Source organism: Panthera uncia, chromosome D1, assembly GCF_023721935.1.
Source record: "Panthera uncia isolate 11264 chromosome D1, Puncia_PCG_1.0, whole genome shotgun sequence".
Lineage (NCBI taxonomy): Eukaryota > Metazoa > Chordata > Mammalia > Carnivora > Felidae > Panthera > Panthera uncia.
This window is the reverse complement of record NC_064808.1, coordinates 40,016,809-40,038,414: the sequence shown is the minus strand read 5'-3', so window position 1 is coordinate 40,038,414 and position 21,606 is coordinate 40,016,809. Positions and strand designations below refer to the sequence as shown.

The following is a 21,606-nucleotide window of genomic DNA, read 5'->3' as shown; positions in this document are numbered from 1 at the left end:
GTGGCAACCTACCCACACTCTGGCACTGCGTTAGTTAACTTCTACCACACGGAGGGGGCGCCCAGGTTCACTTTACAAAGTGAACCTGGGCTCCTGAGGTGGCTCAGTCCGTGAAGCCTGGGACTTCAGCTCAGGTCATGGTCTCATGGTCGGTGGGTTCCAGACCCCTGCAAGGGGCTCTGCACTGACAGCTCGGCGCCTGGAGCCTGCTTCAGATTCTGTGTCTCCCTATCTCTCTGCCCCTCCCCTGCTTGTGTTTTTTCTCTCTCTTTCTCAAAAGTAAATAAACATAAAAAAAACCCCACAAAAAACAGAAACAAAACAAAGTGAACCAGAGGCTGACCTGAAGCCCCCGCCGTAAGACACCTCCCCGTCCACGGCAGTAATCTCTGCCGCCCAAGACTGGGTTCCCCCGGCTCTCCTGCGCCATGGCGGGGCTGTAGCCGGGCACATGGCTCCTTACAAGTGTTCAACGTAAAGAGAGCAGCCAGCCAGACCCACTTCGCAGACAAGCGGAAGGGACTCATAGGCCTAGGAGGTGCGGGCTCGCCTTTACTTATAAGCCCTTTCGCGGGCTTGCGGGCTCGCGGGCTCCCGGGCGGCGGGCGGCGGTCTGCAGTCCCGCCCACTCAGCGTCTCTGTTGCTGAGGGCGGGTTGAGTTACGTAGGGGAAGCTTCTGGAGACAGCTTAGTAGGCGGACCCAGGCTCCGGCCGGTCCTTTGAGCAAGTGGGCGCAGCCAAATCGCGTGTGTCAGTGGACATGGCTCACGGGTCGGAAGGCCGTATGTCGCGGGGCTGCAAGCTGCCTCTCCTGCTCCTTCATGTGTCTCTGCCTCTACTTCTGTTCCTGTGGCATTCGCCGCCCAGCGCAAGTAGGCCCGCTGCGCCCGGAGAGAGGGGGTGGGGGGGGGCGGCTGGGTGTGTGAGGTAGGCGGAGGTGGGGGGGGGGTGGAGGCAGGGTGGGATGCGTAGGCAGGATGGGGTGCTGGCCGCGCGGCAGCCCCCTCACCGGTCCGCGACAGCAGGACTCCCGTCCCGTCCGAGATCCGCAGCCGCTCCGGGCTCTAACGAGCTCCGGGAGCTCTCCTCTGAAATTCGAGTTCGTTTACTCATTCATTACTGTACTGTCGGCTGCTGTGTGCAGAGTCGGCCCTTGTAGAAACCTGGGGCGGGGGGCCTCCTTTGATTCTATGCTCTGAATGCTCTGTGAATTTCAGAGCCGCTTGCATCATTTTGCTACAGCTGAGAAGGCAAAGGGGGAGGAAGTGAAAAAAAAAACACTCCACTTGCTTATCCCACGTGTTGTCCGGGAGGCATCTTCACTTTACTGAAAAGTCTGCCGAGAGTGAGGGGAACGTTTTAACCTCGTGGTGATATTCAAACCTTCTCTTTTACTTTTTTTTGGGGGGCGGGGGAGGGACACTGATGGATGTTTCTGTCTAATTATCGAACAGGACACCAGAAGGCTGAAAGGCATATGAAGAGATGTTTAAACTCATTACTAATCATAGAATAGAAGTTAACACAGTAAAATATCACTTGACGCTTACTAGACTGGCCAGAGTAGGCCAGGCTGTGCCAAGTGGTGGTGGGTGGATGGTTAGGGATGTGGGAATTTCGGAGACCATCTGAGTGTCCATCCTTGGGGCTGTACATGAGCCAAATGTGGATTTGCATATAGAGAACTTGTCAACAACTTCAACCAATGGACTAGCCGTACACATAGCAGTGAGAGGATCTTGAAACAGTGCCAGAAGCAGAAACAGTAACATGTAACTCCATAGCATTTTCATAAGTTTGAGAAACAAAACAAGGCAGTTTTAAAGAGAACAAAAATGTAAGCATTAAACATCTTAGAATGGGTGCCTGTTGTGGGAGGGAGATGGAAATAAAAAATAATAAATAGTATTTCTATATACTTGCAATGAGCAATCCAAAAATAAAATTAAGAGAAAAGTTCTATTTATGAATCCATCAGAAAGAATAAAATACTTAGGAATAAGTTTAACAAAAGGAGCACAAAACTTTTACTCTGAAAACTATATGTTTTTTTAGTTTTATAATTCATTTAATGGCAACTGGTAATCATCAAATTATCAATTGTTATCTTTAAAAGTGATTACACTAGGGGCGCCTGGGTGGCTCAGTTGGTTGAGCGACCGACTTCAGCTCAGGTCACGATCTCACGGTTCGTGAGTTCGAGCCCTGCGTCAGGCTCTGGGCTGATGGCTCAGAGCCTGGAGCCTGCTTCCGATTCTGTGTCTCCCTCTCTCTCTGCCCCTCCCCCATTCATGCTCTGTCTCTCTCTGTCTCAAAAATAAATAAACATTAAAAAAAATTAAAAAAAAAAAAAAAAGTGATTACACTAGCTTTGCTATCATTTCTCAAGGATACCTAGACTTACAGATATTTCCCACATAAGATGCATCATATGAATCACCAGCATTGATAAAACCAGATCCAGGGAAAGAACTAAGTTTGGGGAGACATGCATGATCTTAATATAGCAAATGTTTAGCCTGTCTTGATTATTTACAAAATGAGAACAGCAGGAATATTTGCTGTTGAAAAATTTTAAAGAAGATCTAAAGTGAAATGGAAAAATTATCCCATCCTAAGTTTTTTTAGGCCGCCTAACAAATACCTTAGACTAACTGGCTTAAACAACAGATTTATTTCTCACAGTTCTGGAGGCTGGGAAGTCCACCATCTAGGTGCTGACTGAATTGGGTCCTGGTGAGGGGTCTCTTCCTGACTTGTAGAGGAATACCTTCTTACTTTATCCCCTGGTGCTGAGAAAGAGATCTCTCTGCCTGTCTCTTATTAGGACACTAATCCCATTTACGAGGGCTTCACCTTTGTGACCTAATCACCTCCCAAAGGCCCCACCTCCAAGTACCATCACACTGGGGGTTAGGCTTCAACTGTGTGAAATTTGGAGGGACACAAACATTCATTCCGTAGTACATCCCCAAAACACATTTATGGATTGGAAGACAACATTATTAAGATGGTAGTACTCCCCAAATTGCTACACATTCAGTGCAATTCATGTTAGAATCTCGGCTGAGTTCTTTGTAGAAATTGATAAACGGATTCTAAAATTCCTCTGAAATTGCAAGGGACATAGAATATTGAAAACAATCTTGAAAAAGAAGAACAAAGTTGAACACTCTTACGTGGGTTAATGCAGGGCCGTGAACTAAGAGCGTCTGTACCTGAAACACCCCCTTCCCCTCACAAAAAAAGGGATTTGTTTCCATTTATGTGGTAGTGTTTGAGAGTATCAGGCCTATGTTTTTTTCCAACAGTCTCCCATAACTGAATTCTCTTATTGCCACAGGTTTCCTGCATGTGAAGATGGCAGGGACAACTCAGACTGTGCTCCTGAATGACAATGCCACTATTTTCTGCCAAGTCTATGGTGACCCCTCCCCAAACATAACCATTATGGGTGTCACCTGGTTTTGGAAGAATCCAGGGTCTGCAACAGAAGTTAAGCTATTTGAGTTTTTTGGAGGCCAACAAATGACAGGTCGACCTGGAGCCATGGTGCCTCTTAAGAGTTTGGAGAGTGGGAATGCCTCACTGCAGCTGCCAGGGATCCAGCTGAGGGAAGCAGGAGAGTACCGATGTGAGGTGGTGATCACCCCTCACAAAGCAGTGGGACAAGTCAAGCTGGAGGTTGTGGGTGAGTTCCCTGGGGGCAGGGCCCTGTGGTTTCCGTGGTACTGAGGCTTGGGGTGGAGTTGTGGCTGGGCCAGAATGAGCAGAGGTTTAGAGCATGCCTATGAGTCAGACAGATGGTTTTGAGTCCTGGGTTTCCATGGACAGCTGAACAGTGTTGGGCAAGTTATTAATCACATAGAACCTCTTTCTGAACAAATGTAATAGTACCTGTCTAGGAGGTTTATTTTGGGGAAGAGTCTATGAGAAATTCAGGTTATATACTTAGTATAATGTATGGCCCACTGTAAGTGCTCAGTGAAAGACAGCTATATAAGTTATGATATAATTTACTTACTGTATGGATGGTGAGTGTTTACTGCAGAGGTGTCTCTGAAAGGTAGCCGGGAAAGGAGTGAGATGCTGGGTTCCATAGATCTGAATCCTGTTTTTTTTTTTTTTTTTAACGTTTATTTATTTTTGAGACAGAGAGAGACAGAGCATGAACGGGGGAGGGTCAGAGAGAGGGAGACAGAATTCGAAACAGGTTCCAGGCTCTGAGCTGTCAACACAGAGCCTGACGTGGGGCTCGAACTCACGGACTGCGAGATCATGACCTGAGCCGAAGTCGGCCGCTCAACCGACTGAGCCACCCAGGCGCCCCTGAATCCTGTTGTAGCTTTGCTGCTTCCAAACTGGGTGATTGGGCCAGCCACTTAACATTTTTGGACCTGAATTTTCCCCTGCACAAAATGGGGTGATAAATCACACCTGTCTCATGATGTTCTGAGGATTACATAACATAATGCATGAACATGCCCAGCTGGGTGCTGGTGTGAGGTAGGTGCCCAGTGAAGACTTGCAGCAACAGCCACACTGTCCACCAAACACCTCTTTGAGCTCTTCTCTGTTATGATTGGTCTGATCATATGTAGATGAGCTTTGGGGGGTGTATTTGTTTGCTGCGGTTTGCCGTAACAAAATACCACTGACAGGTGACTTAAATGACAGAAATTTATTTTCTCACAACCCTGGAGTCTAGCAGTCTGAAATGAAGGTATCCGTGGGGTTGTTTTTTTCTGAGGGCTTTTTGCTTGGCTTGTAGATGGCCATCTTCTCCCTGTGTCTTCAGTATTCTTCCCTCTGTGCATGTGTGTCCTACTCTTTCCTTCCTGCAAGTACATTGGTCATATTAGTCTAGGGCCCAACCTAATGATCTCATTGTAACTGAGTTACCTAAATAAAGACCCTATTTCCAAATATAGTCACAGTCCGAGGCACTGGGGTTAGGACTTCAGCATATGAATTTTGAGAGGCCACAATTCAGCCTATAAAAGGGGGATGGCGTCTACGAGCCTTCCCAAAATTGTACTTAGGACTTTTAACATTTTGTACATATTAGTTTGGGGGATGAGAATGTTAAGTTAGGATTCATTTCCTCTGCAACTGACAGAAAGCTTAAAATAAAAGGATTTAAAAAAATTAATAGGTTTTATTTTTTAGAATAGCTTTAGATTGACAGAAAAATTGCAAAGATAGTACAGAGTTTTCATATCACTCCCATCTCTGCACACCACTTTCCCTATTATTAACATCTTGCATTAGTATGGTATATTTGTTATAAATAATGAGCCAATATTGATAATTATTATTAATTAAAGTCCATAGTTTATTCAGATTTCCTTAACTTTTAATCTGATGTCTTTTTTTCTGTTCCAGGATCCCATCCAAAATACCACAATATACTTAGTTGTTATGTGTCCTTAGGCTCCTCTTTACTGTCACAGTTTCTCAGTTTCACAGACTTTTCCTTGTTTTGGCAACCTTGATATTCTGAGGAGTAATGGTCAGGTATATCATAGGATGCCGCTCTATTGGCATTTCCCTGCTATTTTTCTCATAATTCAGTGGAGTTATGGTTTTGGGGGAGGAAGATCACAGAGGTAAAGTGCCATTTTCATCCCATCCCTTTCTTTGAATGATTTATGACTCTTGGTGTTGACCTTAATCATCTAGCTTTAGTATTTGTCTGGTTTTTCCCCTATAAAGCTACTCTCCTCTCCTCTTTGTCATCTTATAGTCTTTGAAAGGAAGTCACTCTATGCAGCGTACATTTAAGCTGTGGTAAATTATGCTCCCCCTCCTTTAGAGTGGAGTAGTTACATAATTTATTTGGGATTCTTCTGCACAAGAGATTTCTCTCTTCTCCCTCACTTATTAATCTAAATTTATTGATGTCAGTTTGGACTCAGGATATTTATTTTGTACTTTAGGTTATAATTTCATACAACTTTATTTTATTGCTCAAATTGTTCCTGCTTTGGCCATTGGGAGCATTTTCAGTTGACTCTTGTGTCTCTTTGACATACTCTCATCATTGTGGGGTTTTGTTTTGATCTAAGCACTTCCTTACTTTCTGGCACTAGAAGATGCTCCAGGATCATCTTGTGTATTTCTTGTCCCATTCCTAGAATCAGCCAATTATTCAAGGAATTCTCTCTGGTTCTTTTGATTGGAAAATATGTTAGAAACCAAAATGCGGGCACTAGATGTGCTTGTCCCCACTGGGATATCATTGCTTCTGGGCCCTCTGAACTGACAGAGCAAATAAATATGTGTATGTATACTAATCTGTGTATATACAAAAATCTGTAAGAATTTCTATTTTTAACCATCTGTGTCTATATTTATTTTAATATAGTAGTTCTTAATGATGTCCCTAACTTTAATCTATTACCATATGAATCATTCTAGCCTCCTTCTTTTGCATATTTGTGAAACCCACTCCAGCAGTAAGAAACCTGGCTCCCATCATCCTCTCGTCTATTTACTTAATTGTTTAATTCTAGTATATGTCTACAGCCATATCAGAATTGTTAACTTGTACCCCCATGAGAAACAACATTATCACCCAGGGTATAGTACTTGCAATTCATCTTGTCTTTGTTCTTGTAGACTCCATTTATTTCAGAAGTTCCATTGGTCAGCACCTTTCCTCTGTCCCTTGCAGTGAGGCTCTTTTGTACATTTGTAATACACTTAGATTTGTTGTTACAGTGTACCTTCTCTCTTTTTGGGGATTCCTTGAACTCTTAAATGATTTAAAATTTGCATACCTTAAGGTTCACTCTGTGTGTTTCTAGTTCTGTGAGTTTGACATATATGTTACAGTATCACAGAATAGTTTTCACTGCCTCTGCTTCACCTATTTGCCCCTCCCCCTGGGCCCCTTACACCACTAATCTTTTTACTGTCCCCATAGTTTTGCCTTTTCTACAATATTATATAATTGAATTGGAATCATCAGTATGAAGCCTTTTCAGATGGGATTCCTTCACATAGCAATATACATTCAAGATTCCTCCATGTCTTTTTTTTTGTTGTTTGTTATTTTGGTGGCTTGATAGCTCATTTATTTTTATCACTGAAAAATATTCCATTGTATGGATGTGCCATAGTTTGTTTATCCATTCACCTATTGAAAAATATCTTGATTGTTTCCAGTTTTTGGCAATTAGGAATAAAACTGCCATAAACATTCAGGTGCAGGTTTTTGTGTAGACATAATTTTTCATCTCAATTGGGTTAATACCCAAGAGTGTGATTGCTGGATCATATGTTAAGACTATGTTTAAACTTGTAAGAAACTGCCAGTTCTTCCAGAGTGACTGTATCATTTTGCATTTCTACCAGTCATGAATGAGAGTTCCTGTTGTTCTATATCCTCATCAACATTTGGTATCGTTAATTTTTTGTATTTTAGCTATTCTAGTAAGTATGTAGTGATATCACATCTGTTGTTTTAATTTGTAATTCCCTAATGACATGTGATGTTGAGGATCTTTCTATTTGCTTTTTTGTCCTCTGCATATCTTCTTTTGAAAGATACTTGTTTAGATCTTTTGACCATTTTTCAGTTGGGTTCTTTGTGTCCCAGTTGTTGAGTTTTAGGAATCCTCTGTTATGTTATTTATTTATTTTTTGAGTTATCTGTATATTTTAGATACAAATCCTTTATCAGATATGTGTTTTGCAAATATTTTCTCCCAGTTTATGGCCTGTTTTTTCATTTTCTTAACTGTGTTTTACAGAGCAGAAGTTCTAAATTTCAGTAAAGTCCAACTTACTGATTTTTTGCTTTCATGGATTATGCTTTTGGCATTGTATCTAAAAGCATATCACCAAACTCAAGGCCACCTAGAGTTTCTTTTATGTTATCTTTCTAGACATTTTATACTTTTATGTTTAGGTCTATGAAACATTTTGAGTTAATTTTTATGAAAAGTATAAAATGCGTGTCTAGATTCCATGTGCAGACTTTGTGCATATGATGTCCAGTTGTTCCAGCCTATTTGTTGAAGATTATCTTTTCTCCATTGAATTACTTCTGTTCCTTTGTCAAAGATCAGTTAAATACATTTGTGTGGGTCTTTTTCTGGGCTCTCTATTCTGTTCTGTTGGTCTGTTTGTCTATTCTTTCACCAATATCATGTTCTATAGATTATTTTAGTTTTACAGTAAGTCTTTAAGTAAGATTGTGTTAGTCATCAAATTTTGTTGTTCCTTTTCAGTATTGTGTGAGCTATTCTGGACCTTTTGCCTATCCTTATAAACTTGAGAATCAGTTTGTCAGAATCCACAAAGTACTTTCTGGGCTTTTGATTACATTGAATCTATAGATCAAGGTGGGAAGAATTGACACCTTAACAATATTGATTCTTCTTTTCCATGAACACAGAATATCCTTTCATTTATTTAGATTTTTTATTTCATTCATCAGAATTTTCTAGTTTTCTTCATGTAGATTCTGTATGTATTTTGTTAGATTTAAACCTAAATATTTCTTTTAGGTTTAAAGAAATTTTAAGGGGGCAGACAGGGCACTAATTTAAATGGTATTGGGTTTTTAATTTGAAATTCCAATTGTTTATTGCTTGTGTATTAGAAAGCCATTGACTTTTTTTTTTTTTTTTAATTTACATCCAAATTCGTTAGCATATAGTGCAACAATGATTTCAGGAGTCGATTCCTTAATGCCCCTTACCCATTTAGCCCATCCCCCCTCCCACAACCCCTCCAGTAACCCTCTGTTCTCCATATTCAAGAGTCTCTTATGCTTTGTCCCCCTCCCTGTTTTTATATTATTTTTGTTTCCGTTCCCTTAGGTTAATTTGTTTTGTTTCTTAAAGTCCTCATATGAGTGAAGTCATATCATATTTGTCTTTCTGTGACTAATTTCACTTAGTATAGTACCCTCCAGTTCCATCCCCGTAGTTGCAAATGGCAAGATTTCATTCTTTTTGATTGCCGAGTAATACTCCATTGTATATATACCACATCTTCTTTATCCATTCATCCATTGATGGACATTTGGGCTCTTTCCAGAAAGCCATTGACTTTTATATATTAACCTTGAATCCTGCAGTCTGCTGCTGCTGTAATCACTTATTAGTTCTAGGGTTTAAATATTTTTTTGGTCCAGTGTTGGGGATTTTTCTATATAAACCTTGTATCTGAGAACAGACAGTTTTATTTCTTCCTTCTTAATCTGTAGATCTTTTATTTTCTTCTCTTGCCCTATTATACTAGCTAGGACTTCCATCACAATATTGAATAGGAGTGGTCAGAAGAGATAGCCCTGCTTTGTTCCTGTCTTTAGTTTCTCACCATTAAGTGTGATGTTAGCTGTAAGTTTTTTGTAGATGTTCTTTTTCAGGTTGAGAAAGTTCCCCTTATCCTAGTTTCCTGAGAGTTTTTAACATGAATGGGTGTTGGATTTTGCCAAATCCTTTTTTTGCATAATTGATATGATCATGTAATTTTTCTTCTTTAGTCTGTTGATGTGATAGATTATATTAATTGACTTGAATGATGAAACAGTCTTGAATACCTGGAATAAATCCCACTTAGTTGTGGTGTATAATTATTTTTATACATTGTTGGGCTCAATTTGCTAATATTTTGTTGAGGACTTTTGCATTTAGTGTACTGAAACATATTGGTCTGTAGTTTTCCTTTCTTGTAATGTTTTCATCTGGTTTTGGGATTACTGTATTACTGGGCTTATAGAATAAGTTAGGATTTGTTGCCTCTACTTTAATTGCTAGGAGAAATTGTAAAAAATTGGTATCATTATTAATTTAAATGTTTGGTAGAATTCACCACTGAAACCATTTGGGCCTAGTGCTTTATTTTTTTGAGGTTATTAATTATTGATTAAATTTCTTTAATAGATGCAGGCCAATTCAAATTATCTATTTTTTCTTGTGTGAATCTTGGTAATTTTTGTCTCTCAAGGAATTGGTCCATTTTATTCAAGTTATTATATATGTGGGCATAATGGTGCTCATAATGTTCCTTTATTATCCGTCTGTTCATGGCATCAGTAGTGATCCCTCTTTCATTTATGATATTAGTACTTTATGTCTTCTCTGTTTTGTTCTTCGTTAACCTAGAAGCTTATCGATTTTAGTAATCATTTCAAAGCCACAGTTTATGGTTTCATTGATTTTCTCCATTGGTTTCCTGTTTTCAGTTTCATTGTTTTCTGCTTTAAATTTTGATATTTCTTTTCTTCTGCTTGTTTTAGGCTAAACTGCTCTTCTTCCTCTAGCTTCTGAAGGTGGAAGCTTATTAATTAAGATAGTTGATTTTATATTTCTCCTCTTTTCTAAAATATGTATTCAATATTATACACTCCACTCTAGGCATTTCTTTGGTAGCACCTGCAAATTTTCATAAGTAGGATTTTCATTTTAATTTCATTTGGTTCAAAATATTTTAAAATTTCTCTTGAGACTTTTTCTTTGACCCATATATTATTTAGAATAGAAATGATTTATTCTCCAAGTAATTTAGAATTTTTCCAGCCATCCTTCTGGCTTATTTATATCTGGATAGCTCCATTGTGGTCTGAGAATATACCCTGCATGATTTCTATTCTTTAAAATGTTTAAAGATGTAGTCTATGAGCTAGAATGTGATTTATCTTGGTGAGTGTTCCACATGAACTTGAGAATAATGTATATTCTGCTGTTGGATAAAGTATCCTATTAATTAATTCAGTCCAGATGATTGGTGGTGCTATTCCTTTCAACTATTTTCTTACTGCTTTTCTGCTTGCTGGTCTATCAATTAATGAAAGATGAGTGTTAAAATCTCCAACTATAATTGCAGATTTGTCTATTTGTCCTTGTAGTTCTTTCAGTTTTTGCCTCATGTATTTTGACATTCTGTTGTCAGGTGCATACAAGTTGAGGATTTTTAGGTCTTCTTGAATAATTGATCCCTTTTTCACTAAGTAATGTCTCTTTTTATCCCTAATAAAAATTTTGTTGTTGTTGTTCTGAAGGCTTCTTTTAAATTCACAGTTACTCTAGCTTTCTTTGGGTTAGCATTAGTATAGTGTGTCTTTGTCAATCCCTTTGATTTAAACCTATCTGTTTAAACCTGTCTTCATATTTAAAGTGGGTTTCTTATAGAAAACATGTAGGTGAGTCTTTTGTTTTTTATCCACTCTGATAGTCTCTGTCTTTTAATTAATATGTTTAGAACATTCATTTAAAGTGATTATGTATATAGTTGGATTAGTATGTACCATTCTATTTGGTGAACTTGTTCTTTGCTTTTTTTTTTTTTTTTTTAACCTTTCTCTCCCCCTCTTTTAAAAAAAATTTTTTTAGGTTTATTCATTTTTCAGAGACACAGAGAAACAAAGCATGAGTTGGGGAGGGGCAGAGAGAGAAGGAGATATGGAATCTGAAGCAGGCACCAGGCTCTGAGCTGTCAGCACGGAACCCGATGCAGGGCTGGAACCTGCAGACCATGAGATCATGACCTGAGCTGAAGTCAGACACTTAACAGACTGAGCCACCCAGGCGCTTCTCTCCTCTCTCCTCTCTCTCTCTCTCTCTCTCTCTCTCTCTCTTTATTGTAAAATATGTTTATTGATGATAAAACTTCTATAATTTACTACTGGTACTTGATGTTACAAATGTTAGGGTCTTTGAGATATGTAGGATCCTTGTAATGTAACTGGCATAAAAACCCCATGATTTGAGCTCTCCTAATCACTTTTGTGATTTCTGTTTCTTCCCACAAAGACCAGTCCTATGTCTTTCATAAATGCATCCAGTAAATGGAGAAATAAGCTGGGACAAAAACTGTACATTCTTTTAATCTACATGTTTTCCACACAAGATACATTTTTTAAGAGGCTCCTTGTAAGGATTTTCTGCTGGAATGGGCAGGTCCTCATTGCTGGCTACCTGTTTTCTTTGAGTTTCCCTCCTAGAAAAGATTTGGTGCCTTGCAGCTCTCTAGGTTTTCCTCTACTGTTATCACCCTGGAGCCCCATTGCTGTGGTAATGAAGTGTTGGTGAGGGGAAACAGTGGATCTTACCATTAAAGCTCATTCTTGGAGACCTGTAAGCCCCTAGGCTGTGACCTTTAGAAGTGTTCCTAGGTGAGACCTGAAGACTAGAGGGGGCTACAGTTGGCTAATCATCTTTACCCCAGGTCAGAGAAGGCTCTGGCAGTCTTTTCTCTTGAGAGCATCCTTTGTTATGGATATTGCACTGGGTATATTTTTAAATACCTTTCCTCTCCCCTGAAACAGGAGAGGATTTTTTCTTGAATCTTCACTGTGAGAATCTGGTGGTGTTCCTGGTGGTACAACCAATGAAAGTATGGTGGCCGCCATGAGACTGAGCCCCCACCCCCACCCCAGGAGTTTCTTACTCTCATCCTTTAGAGATTTGTCAAGAGTTGCTACTTAAGTGCTTCTACTGGTTTATGGCTCTGGTATCTGCTTACGGTGCCATGATCTTGGCCGTGATTCTCTCAATCTGCCTGTCTAGTTTTCAGGGTGCTGGTTTGCCTTGTCACCTCAATTCTCTGATGGATCTAAGGAAACTTGTTGATGTGCAGTTTGTTCATCTTGTTACGACTTCCAGGGTCTTCACATGTTAGAAGGGAAACCAGAAGTCAACAATGACTTTTAAAAAAGGTAGTTTATTGTCTTTCACACAACTGTAGCCAACCCAAGGCAGGTGAGACAGTTTTGTGACCTTAGGGGACCCAGGATCCTTTTATCTTATCACTTTGCCATTCTCAACAGGTAGCTTCCACCTTGAGTTTGGAAGTGGTTTCTCTGTCTCTAGTCATCAGGTGGTATTCCAGCCATTCTGCAGGAAGGAGGAAGGGGGAGAGGAAGAGAAGGGCACAGTCCTTTTCTTTTTCTTTTCTTTTCTTTTCTTTTCTTTTTTTTAAAAAATGTTTTTTTGGCACAGTCCTTTTCTCTAAGATACCCTTGTTATTTAAGGATACTTCCAGAAAGTTGCTCTCATCACTTCTGATTACAATTACTAGACCCTAAGTTCATATGGCTACATGGAGGTTGAAAGATGTAGCTTTAATTTGGATATGTCATTGAAGATTGGAAATTGGCCATTAGCAGTCTCTACCACAGCAGTGTTCCAAGCCTTTCCTCAGATTTTTACAGGTGTCTATGTAGGATACAAAGTAGCTTAAGAAACTCTGCTCTGTAAAATTGCTGTGAGAGTAGGGAGCCATAGCATATCAGCTGACACTGAAACCAACATTCCCAGAATATTTAGCCTGAGCAGAATCCTATTCAGTATGCTCACCTTTCCTAAAGGCTTGCTGAATCTTAGGATTGTTATTGGGGCATTGGGTTGATAGTAATCTAGTCCCTACCTACCCTCAAAGTTTGACTTCTCTCTTGGCAGCTTTCCCAGTCAGCAGCTTGTTTCCAGAGCAAGCCATAGTGAAAGAAAAGCAAGAAACACTTATTTTGTGTATGTCAAGTGGGTTCCACCTTGACAACATTACTATTACGTGGAAAAAATTATCCCAGAAGGATCCTCAGGAGGTTTTTGAAGGCATCATCACTAATCACACCATCGAGAATGGTATGTTTAATGTCACTAGCTTCTTGATGCTGAAGCCCTCTCTGGAAGACAATATGACCATCTACCAGTGTGTGATATATCACAAATCCTTGCCTACCCCTCAGAAGCTCAATTTCACCTTGACTGTGATAGGTAAGCAACCTCTTGAACATTTCTCTTACTCTTCACCTTGAGGTCAGGTAACATAAAACTTTGGTTCCCAGGCAGTCCCTAAGGGAAGATTGGGGGCCAGTAGGGAGGATAGAAAGCTTGGTATGGCATAGCTCAGCCCTAGAGTCAGCAGTCCAGACTAGGTCTCTTAAGCCAGGGCAGATAGTCTAGGAGGTGGAGAGTGGTGACAAAAGTTCTCAGATGAAAACAGGGCTCCTTGTTAGCCATGGCAGTTTAAGTGACCTGGGTGGTCTATATGGCTTGGGGTGTGAAGCTTGCTAGCTACAAGGAGAGTGGGCATAGGATCCTGTCCATGTCTTCTGAGGATAAGGGTCTGTCAGGGGCCAGGGACCCAGCCCTGCCAGCAACTCTTCTGCTCAGGCCCCAGGTCCACTGCAAACTGTTGGCTGGTAGAGGCTGAGTCAGTTCTGCCTTATGGATTGTGCCCAGGATGGGGAGGCCATAGTGGAGTGGTCCTGCAGGAGCCCAGCACTTTCCCCGGACATATTGGATCCTTAGCTCAAGATCTACAACTCACTATAGAATCCTTCCTGCTGGTGGAATGAGGTCCATTGAGCACATATCTTGGCTTCCTTGGTCACAGCTCTGGTCCTGGGTGGGTATGACCCTTCTGATTAGATGCATCTGCCTGGAGCTATGAGGGGTAAAGAAGGCAGGGTCTGACAAGGAGCCCTGTGGGATGTGGTCTGGGTGTGCCAGATGGGCACTGGGATGGTCCTGGAGGGAGAGAGGAATGGTTCTTGGAAGTAAGGGCTAGGAATGTGTGTATGGGTGGTGTGTGAAGGGATGTGTACAGGGTATGTGTGGGGCATGGGGAGTATGAAATTGAAACACGCTTCGTGTGTATCGAATAAGGGGTTTGTCTGCATCATATGTATGTCTGAGTCCATTCAGGTTGCTATAACAATTTGCCACAGATTGGGTGGCTTAAAAACAACAGATCTTTATCTTTCACAGTTCCAGAGGCTGAAAGTTTGCAATGATTGCGCCACCATGGTTGGGTGAGGACTCTCTTCTGGGTTGCACACTTCTTATTGTATCCTCACATGGTGGAAGGGATGAGGGAGCTCTCTAGGGCCTCTGTCATAAGGGCACTAACTCCATTCACGAGGACTCTACCAGCATGACCTAATCACCTCCGCCAAACCCTATCTCCTAATACTATCACGCTGTGCATCAGGATTTCAGTATATGAATTGGGAGAGGGGGCACACATATTCAGTCTATAGGAGTAAGGGTGTACTAGTTTGGAAGCTTTGAACATTGCGTGGCATGTGTGTGTGGTATGTAGTGTTCAGTATTGCAGTGTTTTCTGGCAAGTGCTAAACACACTGTTTGATGGGTGGAGGTGTGTGTGATAGGATTGGAGGACGCCAAGACGGGTGGCAGAGGGTCACAGGGACAGGGAAAATGACATACAACCCCAGGTCCTAGCAGTGGTTGTGTGGTCTCTGGCTCCAGCCCTTAGGTTTCCTCTTAATGTTTTTTTCCTCTTTCCCTCTGCAGAATCTGAGAAGACAGCTTGGAGTTTGAAGAACATTTTTTTCTACATTGGAGCCCCCTTGTCACTTGCAGTGATTTTATTAATTATTTATCTTTTAAAAAAGGTAAGAGGCTCCAAAGCAAAGTTTAGCCCTATGTTTTGGAGTTGACTTTGGGAGTTCGGGGATTCTAGAATGCCAGTGGATGCCGTTGAGGAGTTCTTAGGGTTGATATTGGTGTGTGTTTGTGGTATGTGGCTTTTCTGATGCTGCACTGATGAACTTTCTTTTCCGATCTCCATGTGGTGCTTTGTGACTCTGGGGAGACGCAGTGTAAAGCCCTCTGCCTCTTCGTAATGTACACATCTCATTGTGAATCAAACACTTTTGGTTCAGACCAGGTTTTTGAACCATGTATGGGCTGCACTGTTGTTCTCACACATAGAAACTGTGGCTCAGAGGTGAGAATTCCTTCTCCCGGGTGCTGATATTTTGTTAATAGTTCAATGAGATAACCTACCACCAGATTTCATTGGTTTAACTAGGAATTTCTTTATTTTTTTATTTCTATTTTATTTTAGAGAGAGGGCGCAAGTAAGGGAGAGGGGCAGAGGGAGAGAGGGAGAATCCCAAGCAGGTTCCATGCTCAGCACAGAGCCTGATGTGGGGTTTGATCCCATGACCCTGGTATCACAACCTGAGCCTAAACCAAGAGACAGATGCTCAACTGACTGAGCCACTCAGGCACCCCTAACCCGGAATTCCTAACTCTCCCTAAGTGTTTCTGAACTAAAACATGTTTTCAAACATGTTCTTCCCTGACTATGGCCCAAATATCAAATAAAACAACTCAAACTGTAGAGGCCCAAGAGACCAATGTAAATATGTTTTTTAAAATGGTTCCACAGAATAAAATTGCCTTTAGTTTTTTATGGGCCTGCCAAGGCAGAATCTGTGCAGTAGCTAATACGTCTCATTATAAGTGCCTTAGGAAAAATAGAATAATCAGTTAATTAAGAAAAAAGGCGGGGCGCCTGGGTGGCTCAGTCACTTAAGCGTCCGACTTCAGCTCAGGTCACGATCTCGCGGTCTGTGAGTTCGAGTCCCGCGTCGGGCTCTGGGCTGATGGCTCAGAGCCTGGAGCCTGCTTCCGATTCTGTGTCTCCGTCTCTCTCTGCCCCTCCCCCGTTCATGCTCTGTCTCTGTCTCAAAAAAAATAAATAAACGTTAAAAAGAAAAAAAAGGCTATTTGTTTATCTAAAATTTGCCAACCGATTCATGGGATTTATTCTTTGGGTGGGACCTAGGCCAATGAGACAACTAGATATAAAGTGGTTTTCAAATGTGTCTTGTGGTATTTGTGACTGTTCTCCTATTTCTTGCCTTCCTCTGACTTCTGATATCCAGGTGCTCTCATGATAACCTCACGTTTGATGATGATACTTTTTGAAAAAGAGACTCAAGCCTTTGTGACTAGCCTGGATTCTGCAATTTTGCTCCAATTTTGTTTGCAATTTTGGCTCCAAACCTTCACCCTTCCTCACATCCATGTCCTTTGCCATGTAATATTGCAGTGTCCTCCAATTACAGGCTGCTCCTTAACATTGGGCTCAACCTTATGACTTGCTTTGGTCAGTAGAATGAGACCAAAGTAAAAGAGTGCCATTTCTAAGTCTAGGCCTCAAGAGACTTGGTGCATTTCCATTTGCTTTCTTTGGTGCTTCTGATGTTAGTAAGAGGAGGATGCATCCAAGTGGGCCTGTTGGGGGTAAGAGACACTGGAAGCAGAGCTTGCTGCAGGCTGAGCAACACTGGAAGTCAGGGCTAGTTGCTGTATTGGAGGCCACACTAAATCATCTAAATCAGATGACGGCCATGCAACACCCAGACAGGTGAGCAAATCTGGCTGAGATCATCAGTACTCAACAGAGCCAACTCTCAAATGAGTTTGAGATAAATACTTTTTTTTTTTTTTCCAGAGCCACTGTGTTTTGGATTGGCTTGTTACACAGCAAAAGCTAACTGATACAGCTCCTCATGAAGCTGAATTTTGACTAGAATGTATGGTTGCTATGGAGATGTGCTGCTGAGACCCTTTGCAGAGAGAGCCTGCTATGGAGTGTACTCAGCCAACATGCTCCAGCTGTGTCATCTCAGGGAGCTGCTGCAGTATTTGAGCTTATGCCGTGCTCTCCCTGGGAAGCCCTAGAAAATAGCTGAGAAGGCCAGGAGGCTTTGTAGTTCCCTGTTGGGGTGGCTAACACTTTCTCAGAGTTGCACTGTAGTCTGAGGCTCTTGCTACCCAATCTTCTCCTTCCTCGAACCTTCACAGATATGAGACCTGCATCATGGTCTAAAGGTTTTACCCCCATACTCATGTGCCCTCTCCCCTTTATCTTTCACAGGCACGACCCCAAACACGTCCCTTATCCTGAGTCTTGAAAGCTTCTTCTCAAAACACCCAAACCTATACAGCAGAGACTGAAAAATGAAAATGAGGTGCTGTCATTATGATGCATTCGTGTCTTATTCACATGGAGGAACCACTAGAACATTGGAAGTTCTTACACAGAAACATCAGAAACAAGGTTTCTCAGCGAATGCATAAGTACCTGAAATTACTTTTCCTAATGGCTTTAATGGTTTGCTCAAGAGCAGACTGTTCCTTCCTTAATAGCCTTCTGCCAATCAGCTCATCCAAGAAAAAGAAAGCAATGCTTTCCAAAGAAGACATACAGATAGCCAACAGATACGTGAAAAGGTGCTCAACATCACTAATTATCAGGGAAGCCAAAACCACAATGAGATATCAGCTCATACCTGTCAGAATGACTATTATCAGAAAGACAAGAAACAACAAGTATTGGTGAGGATGTGGAGAAAAGGGAGCCCTAGTGCACTCTTGGTGGGAATGAAAATTGGTCAGCCACAATGGAAAACAGAACAGAACAGTTCTATCTGAAAATAGAACTACCATATGACCCAGCAATTCGACTTCTGGGTATTTGAAGAAAATGAAAACACTAACTTTAAAAGATATATGCGCCCCTATGTTCACTGAAGTATTATTTACAGTAGCCAAGATATAGGAACAAGTGTCCATTAATAGATGAATGGATAAAGAAAATGTTATACCTGTGTCACACACACACACACATATATAAAATGAAATATATATGTATATATAAATGGAATATATAATATATATGTAAAAAAAATATAAAATTCTATTAACATATAATGTAATTTATTCATCTTGGAATTTTATTCACCCTTACAAAAAGAGTGAAATCTTGTCATTTGCAACAATATGCATGAAACACCTTGAGGGTGTTATGCTAAGTGAAATAAGTCAGACAGAGAAAGACAAATACCGTATTATCTCACATGTGCAATCTAAAAACCAAAACCCAAGCTCATCAATAACAGAACACAATGGTGGTTTTCAGGGTGGGGTGGGGTGGATGAAACGGGTGAAAGTGGTCAAAAGGTACAAACTTCTAGTTATAAAATAAGTCATGCGGCTGTAATGTACACCATGGTGCCTTTAGTTAATAATACTGTAATGCATATTTGGAAGTTACTAAGAGTAAATCTTAAAAATTTAGAAAAAATTTTAAGAAAAAATATTTTTGTAACTATGTATAGTGACAGGTGTTAATTAGACATATTGTGGTGATCGTTTTGCAACATATACAACTGTTGAATCATGTCATACACCTGAAACTCATATAATGCTGTATGTCAATTATACTCCAATAAAAAAAAAGTAACATTTAGTGTTTCTGGACTGTGGGCTGTATCCATTTCAAATTCTGCTTCTTAGTTCAATGAGATTGACCTGTACATGTTAATATAAGAATAAATCTATTGAACTGCACTTTTAATTTAATATCTCTAAATTTTTCTTTGAGAGGAGACAAGTGACTTGTCTAGGGTCTCATGGCTAGTAAAGGGTAGAGCTCGGGTTTTTAATCAATGTGTCCTACTACCAACGAAGATCCGGGGTGGGGTTGGGCTGTGAAAGATGAGCTGGAACATTAGGTTTAGAGGAGAGGCTTAGTCTGTACGGTTCTTGTCTATTCTTTTTTTTTTTTTATATGAAATTTATTGTCAAATTAGTTTCCATACAACACCCAGTGCTCATCCCAAAAGATGCCCTCTTCAGTGCCCATCACCTACCCTACCCTCCCTCCCTCCCCCCCATCAACCCTCAGTTTGTTCTCAGTTTTTAAGAGTCTCTTATGCTTTGGCTCTCTCTCCCACTCTAACCTTTTTTTTTTCTTTTTTTTTCCTTCCCCTCCCCCATGTTTCTGTTAAGTTTCTCAGGATCCACATAAGAGTGAAAACATGGTGTCTGTCTTTCTCTGTATGGCTTTTTTCACTTAGTATAACACTCTTGAGTTCCATCCACGTTGCTACAAAGGGCCTTATTTCATTCTTTCTCATTGCCACGTAGTACTCCATTGTGTATATAAACCACAATTTCTTTATCCATTCATCAGTTGATGGAAGTTTAGGCTTTTTCCACAATTTGGCTATTGTTGAGAGTGCTGCTATAAACATTGGGGGTAGTTCTTGTCTATTCTTAGGGGAGGACCTGTTGGTTAGTGTGCTTGACCATTGCCTTAGTTTCTGTAACTGAACCAAAGTGACTGATGCTATTCCCAAATGGATCTGTGTGTGGGCACCTCATTCAGGACAGAAGTTGAAAGGAGTGTGGAGGGTCTTATGCCAGGTGTTAGTCATGGGTAAGGTACAATGGTGGTTCTGAATGTAGTTATCAGGGATGTGAGGTTGTATTTCAGGATCTTTGTGGGGCAGAGAAGCCCTGTTTACATCTCTATTGAAAGTTGAAGTAATGACCCTGAAAACAGTTCTTAGGTCACTCAGGCGGGGCACAGTCAGTGCATGGGCATAACTGACACGGAAAGCTCTTGGCTAAGAGAGAAGACTAGAATGGAATCCCCATAGCAGAGTTCCCACCTGAGGGTGATTTAGAGTCCCTCTAGTGGCGGCACTGGGGATTGCGGCATCAGTGTAGTTGGTGCCTATTTCAAGGATACATCATTAGAGGAGCTAATGAATCTCATAAAATGGAGATCTGGAAGGAAGAACAGGGCAACGGTTGGAACTGTGGAGCAAATGAAGTAGTCCAAAAGTGTTTACCATCATCAAAAGAGACGTGATTCAAAAACAATGACACCCTTTGGGAATAATAGTAAGGCAGTTGAGATTTTTTCAGTTTTGTAAAAGAAATTATAATTTTGTAGATATTGCAATAGAGTAATAAAGTAATATAAGGAAAAAATAAAATTAGTGGGAAAATGACAAATGGGATCTTTTATAGGAAGATAAAAAATTAGATATAAAATGTGGGGGATTGTTGAATGGATATTACTGATTGCAAGGGAATCTATGATGTAGAAAAAAGAAAAGGCATTAAGGAGTTACTAAACTCAGAAATGAATATACTGGTTACACCTTCAGAGACCTGAAGAGTCACGAAGGGAGGCAGAACTATGGGATGGTTTTCATTCCTTGACTTCCAAGATGGATGGGAAATCAAGACACACTAGAAATTTAACAAAAAAGAATGAAAGTCTCAGCCAGAACTGTATTGCATTTACTATTCTCTGGAGTAACTTCCTTCCCCAATAATGATGGCATTAGGTGAATAACGAATTGATCAAATGAAGTAAAGTGCTACCTGGTGTGGTTTGTCTCACCTTGAGTGCTGATGGTCTGGGGAGGAGGAGTTTGGGTCATATTGTGCTGCAAAGAACCATACACTGTCATGAAGTAGAGGCAATGTGACTAACGTGAGCAGAAGGCGGCTATGGGCACTGTTGACCCATACTCCTGTACACCATTGTTTCTCCCAGTAAAGGAAGTAAGTTACATATGTACTTTGTATCACCCATTCCACTGTTGGCATCAGTGCCTGGAAAGACCCAAAGCCAAGGAAAAGGCATAAGTTCGCATTCCTTGTACCCAGGCTGGTCAGTCTAGATGGCCTACCTTTCATGTCACTTCACAGCGGGGTCTTCCCAGAGCGGAGATAGGGGAGGGTGTAGGTAGCACCTTCTTTCCTCTCCATGAAGGTACACAATGCCCCAGGCAGGTGGACATGGCAGAGGGGATGCTAATAATCTAGATTCTAATGCAACAAATCCACTCTCTGGAACCCAAATCTGATGTTAGCCCCATTATCCTATTTCTGTGTCTTTTCTCAGCTCCTTCCAAGCTGGAACAGATCTATTGGGCTTTAAACCTTCCCTGATCTGGGGTCAACATGATTTGACATGCAGAATTCATGTCTTCTTCCCCAAAGTCATCTGCACGTCTTCATACA

At 41.0% G+C, this 21,606-nt stretch overlaps 2 protein-coding genes and 1 non-coding gene across 4 annotated transcripts in view; 2 read left to right on the top strand and 1 right to left on the bottom strand.

Annotated features, from left to right (window-relative positions):
- Nucleotides 1–21,606, top strand: part of LOC125913211 (L-lactate dehydrogenase A chain) — a 968,541-nt gene that overhangs the window by 77,550 nt on the left and 869,385 nt on the right. The gene's annotated exons all lie outside the window — the stretch shown is intronic.
- On the top strand, nt 462–21,138 carry NCR3LG1 (natural killer cell cytotoxicity receptor 3 ligand 1). 2 transcript variants are annotated; one of them, XM_049618354.1, is made up of 5 exons: nt 462–873; nt 3,345–3,692; nt 13,417–13,731; nt 15,277–15,377; nt 17,657–21,138. In XM_049618354.1, the coding sequence occupies exons 1-5, from the start codon at nt 762–764 to the stop codon at nt 17,684–17,686; spliced, it is 906 nt and encodes a 301-aa protein (XP_049474311.1). In that variant the 5' UTR covers nt 462–761; the 3' UTR covers nt 17,687–21,138. The 2 variants fall into 2 exon arrangements, with proteins under 2 accessions (XP_049474311.1, XP_049474303.1); XM_049618346.1 differs by lacking the exon at nt 17,657–21,138 and having other exon boundaries at nt 15,277–15,571.
- LOC125917590 (small nucleolar RNA SNORA72) lies at nt 2,433–2,565 on the bottom strand. Its single transcript, XR_007456237.1, has one exon. It is a non-coding gene; the product is annotated as a small nucleolar RNA SNORA72 (small nucleolar RNA).

Bases quoted from the DNA above. Each gene is read 5' to 3' on its own strand.
- NCR3LG1 (XM_049618346.1), top strand. From the start codon at position 762: ATGGCTCACGGGTCGGAAGGCCGTATGTCGCGGGGCTGCAAGCTGCCT. The intron at 874-3,344 runs GTAGGCCCGCTG...TTATTGCCACAG, and splicing joins GCATTCGCCGCCCAGCGCAA to GTTTCCTGCATGTGAAGATG. The intron at 13,732-15,276 runs GTAAGCAACCTC...TTCCCTCTGCAG, and splicing joins TTTCACCTTGACTGTGATAG to AATCTGAGAAGACAGCTTGG.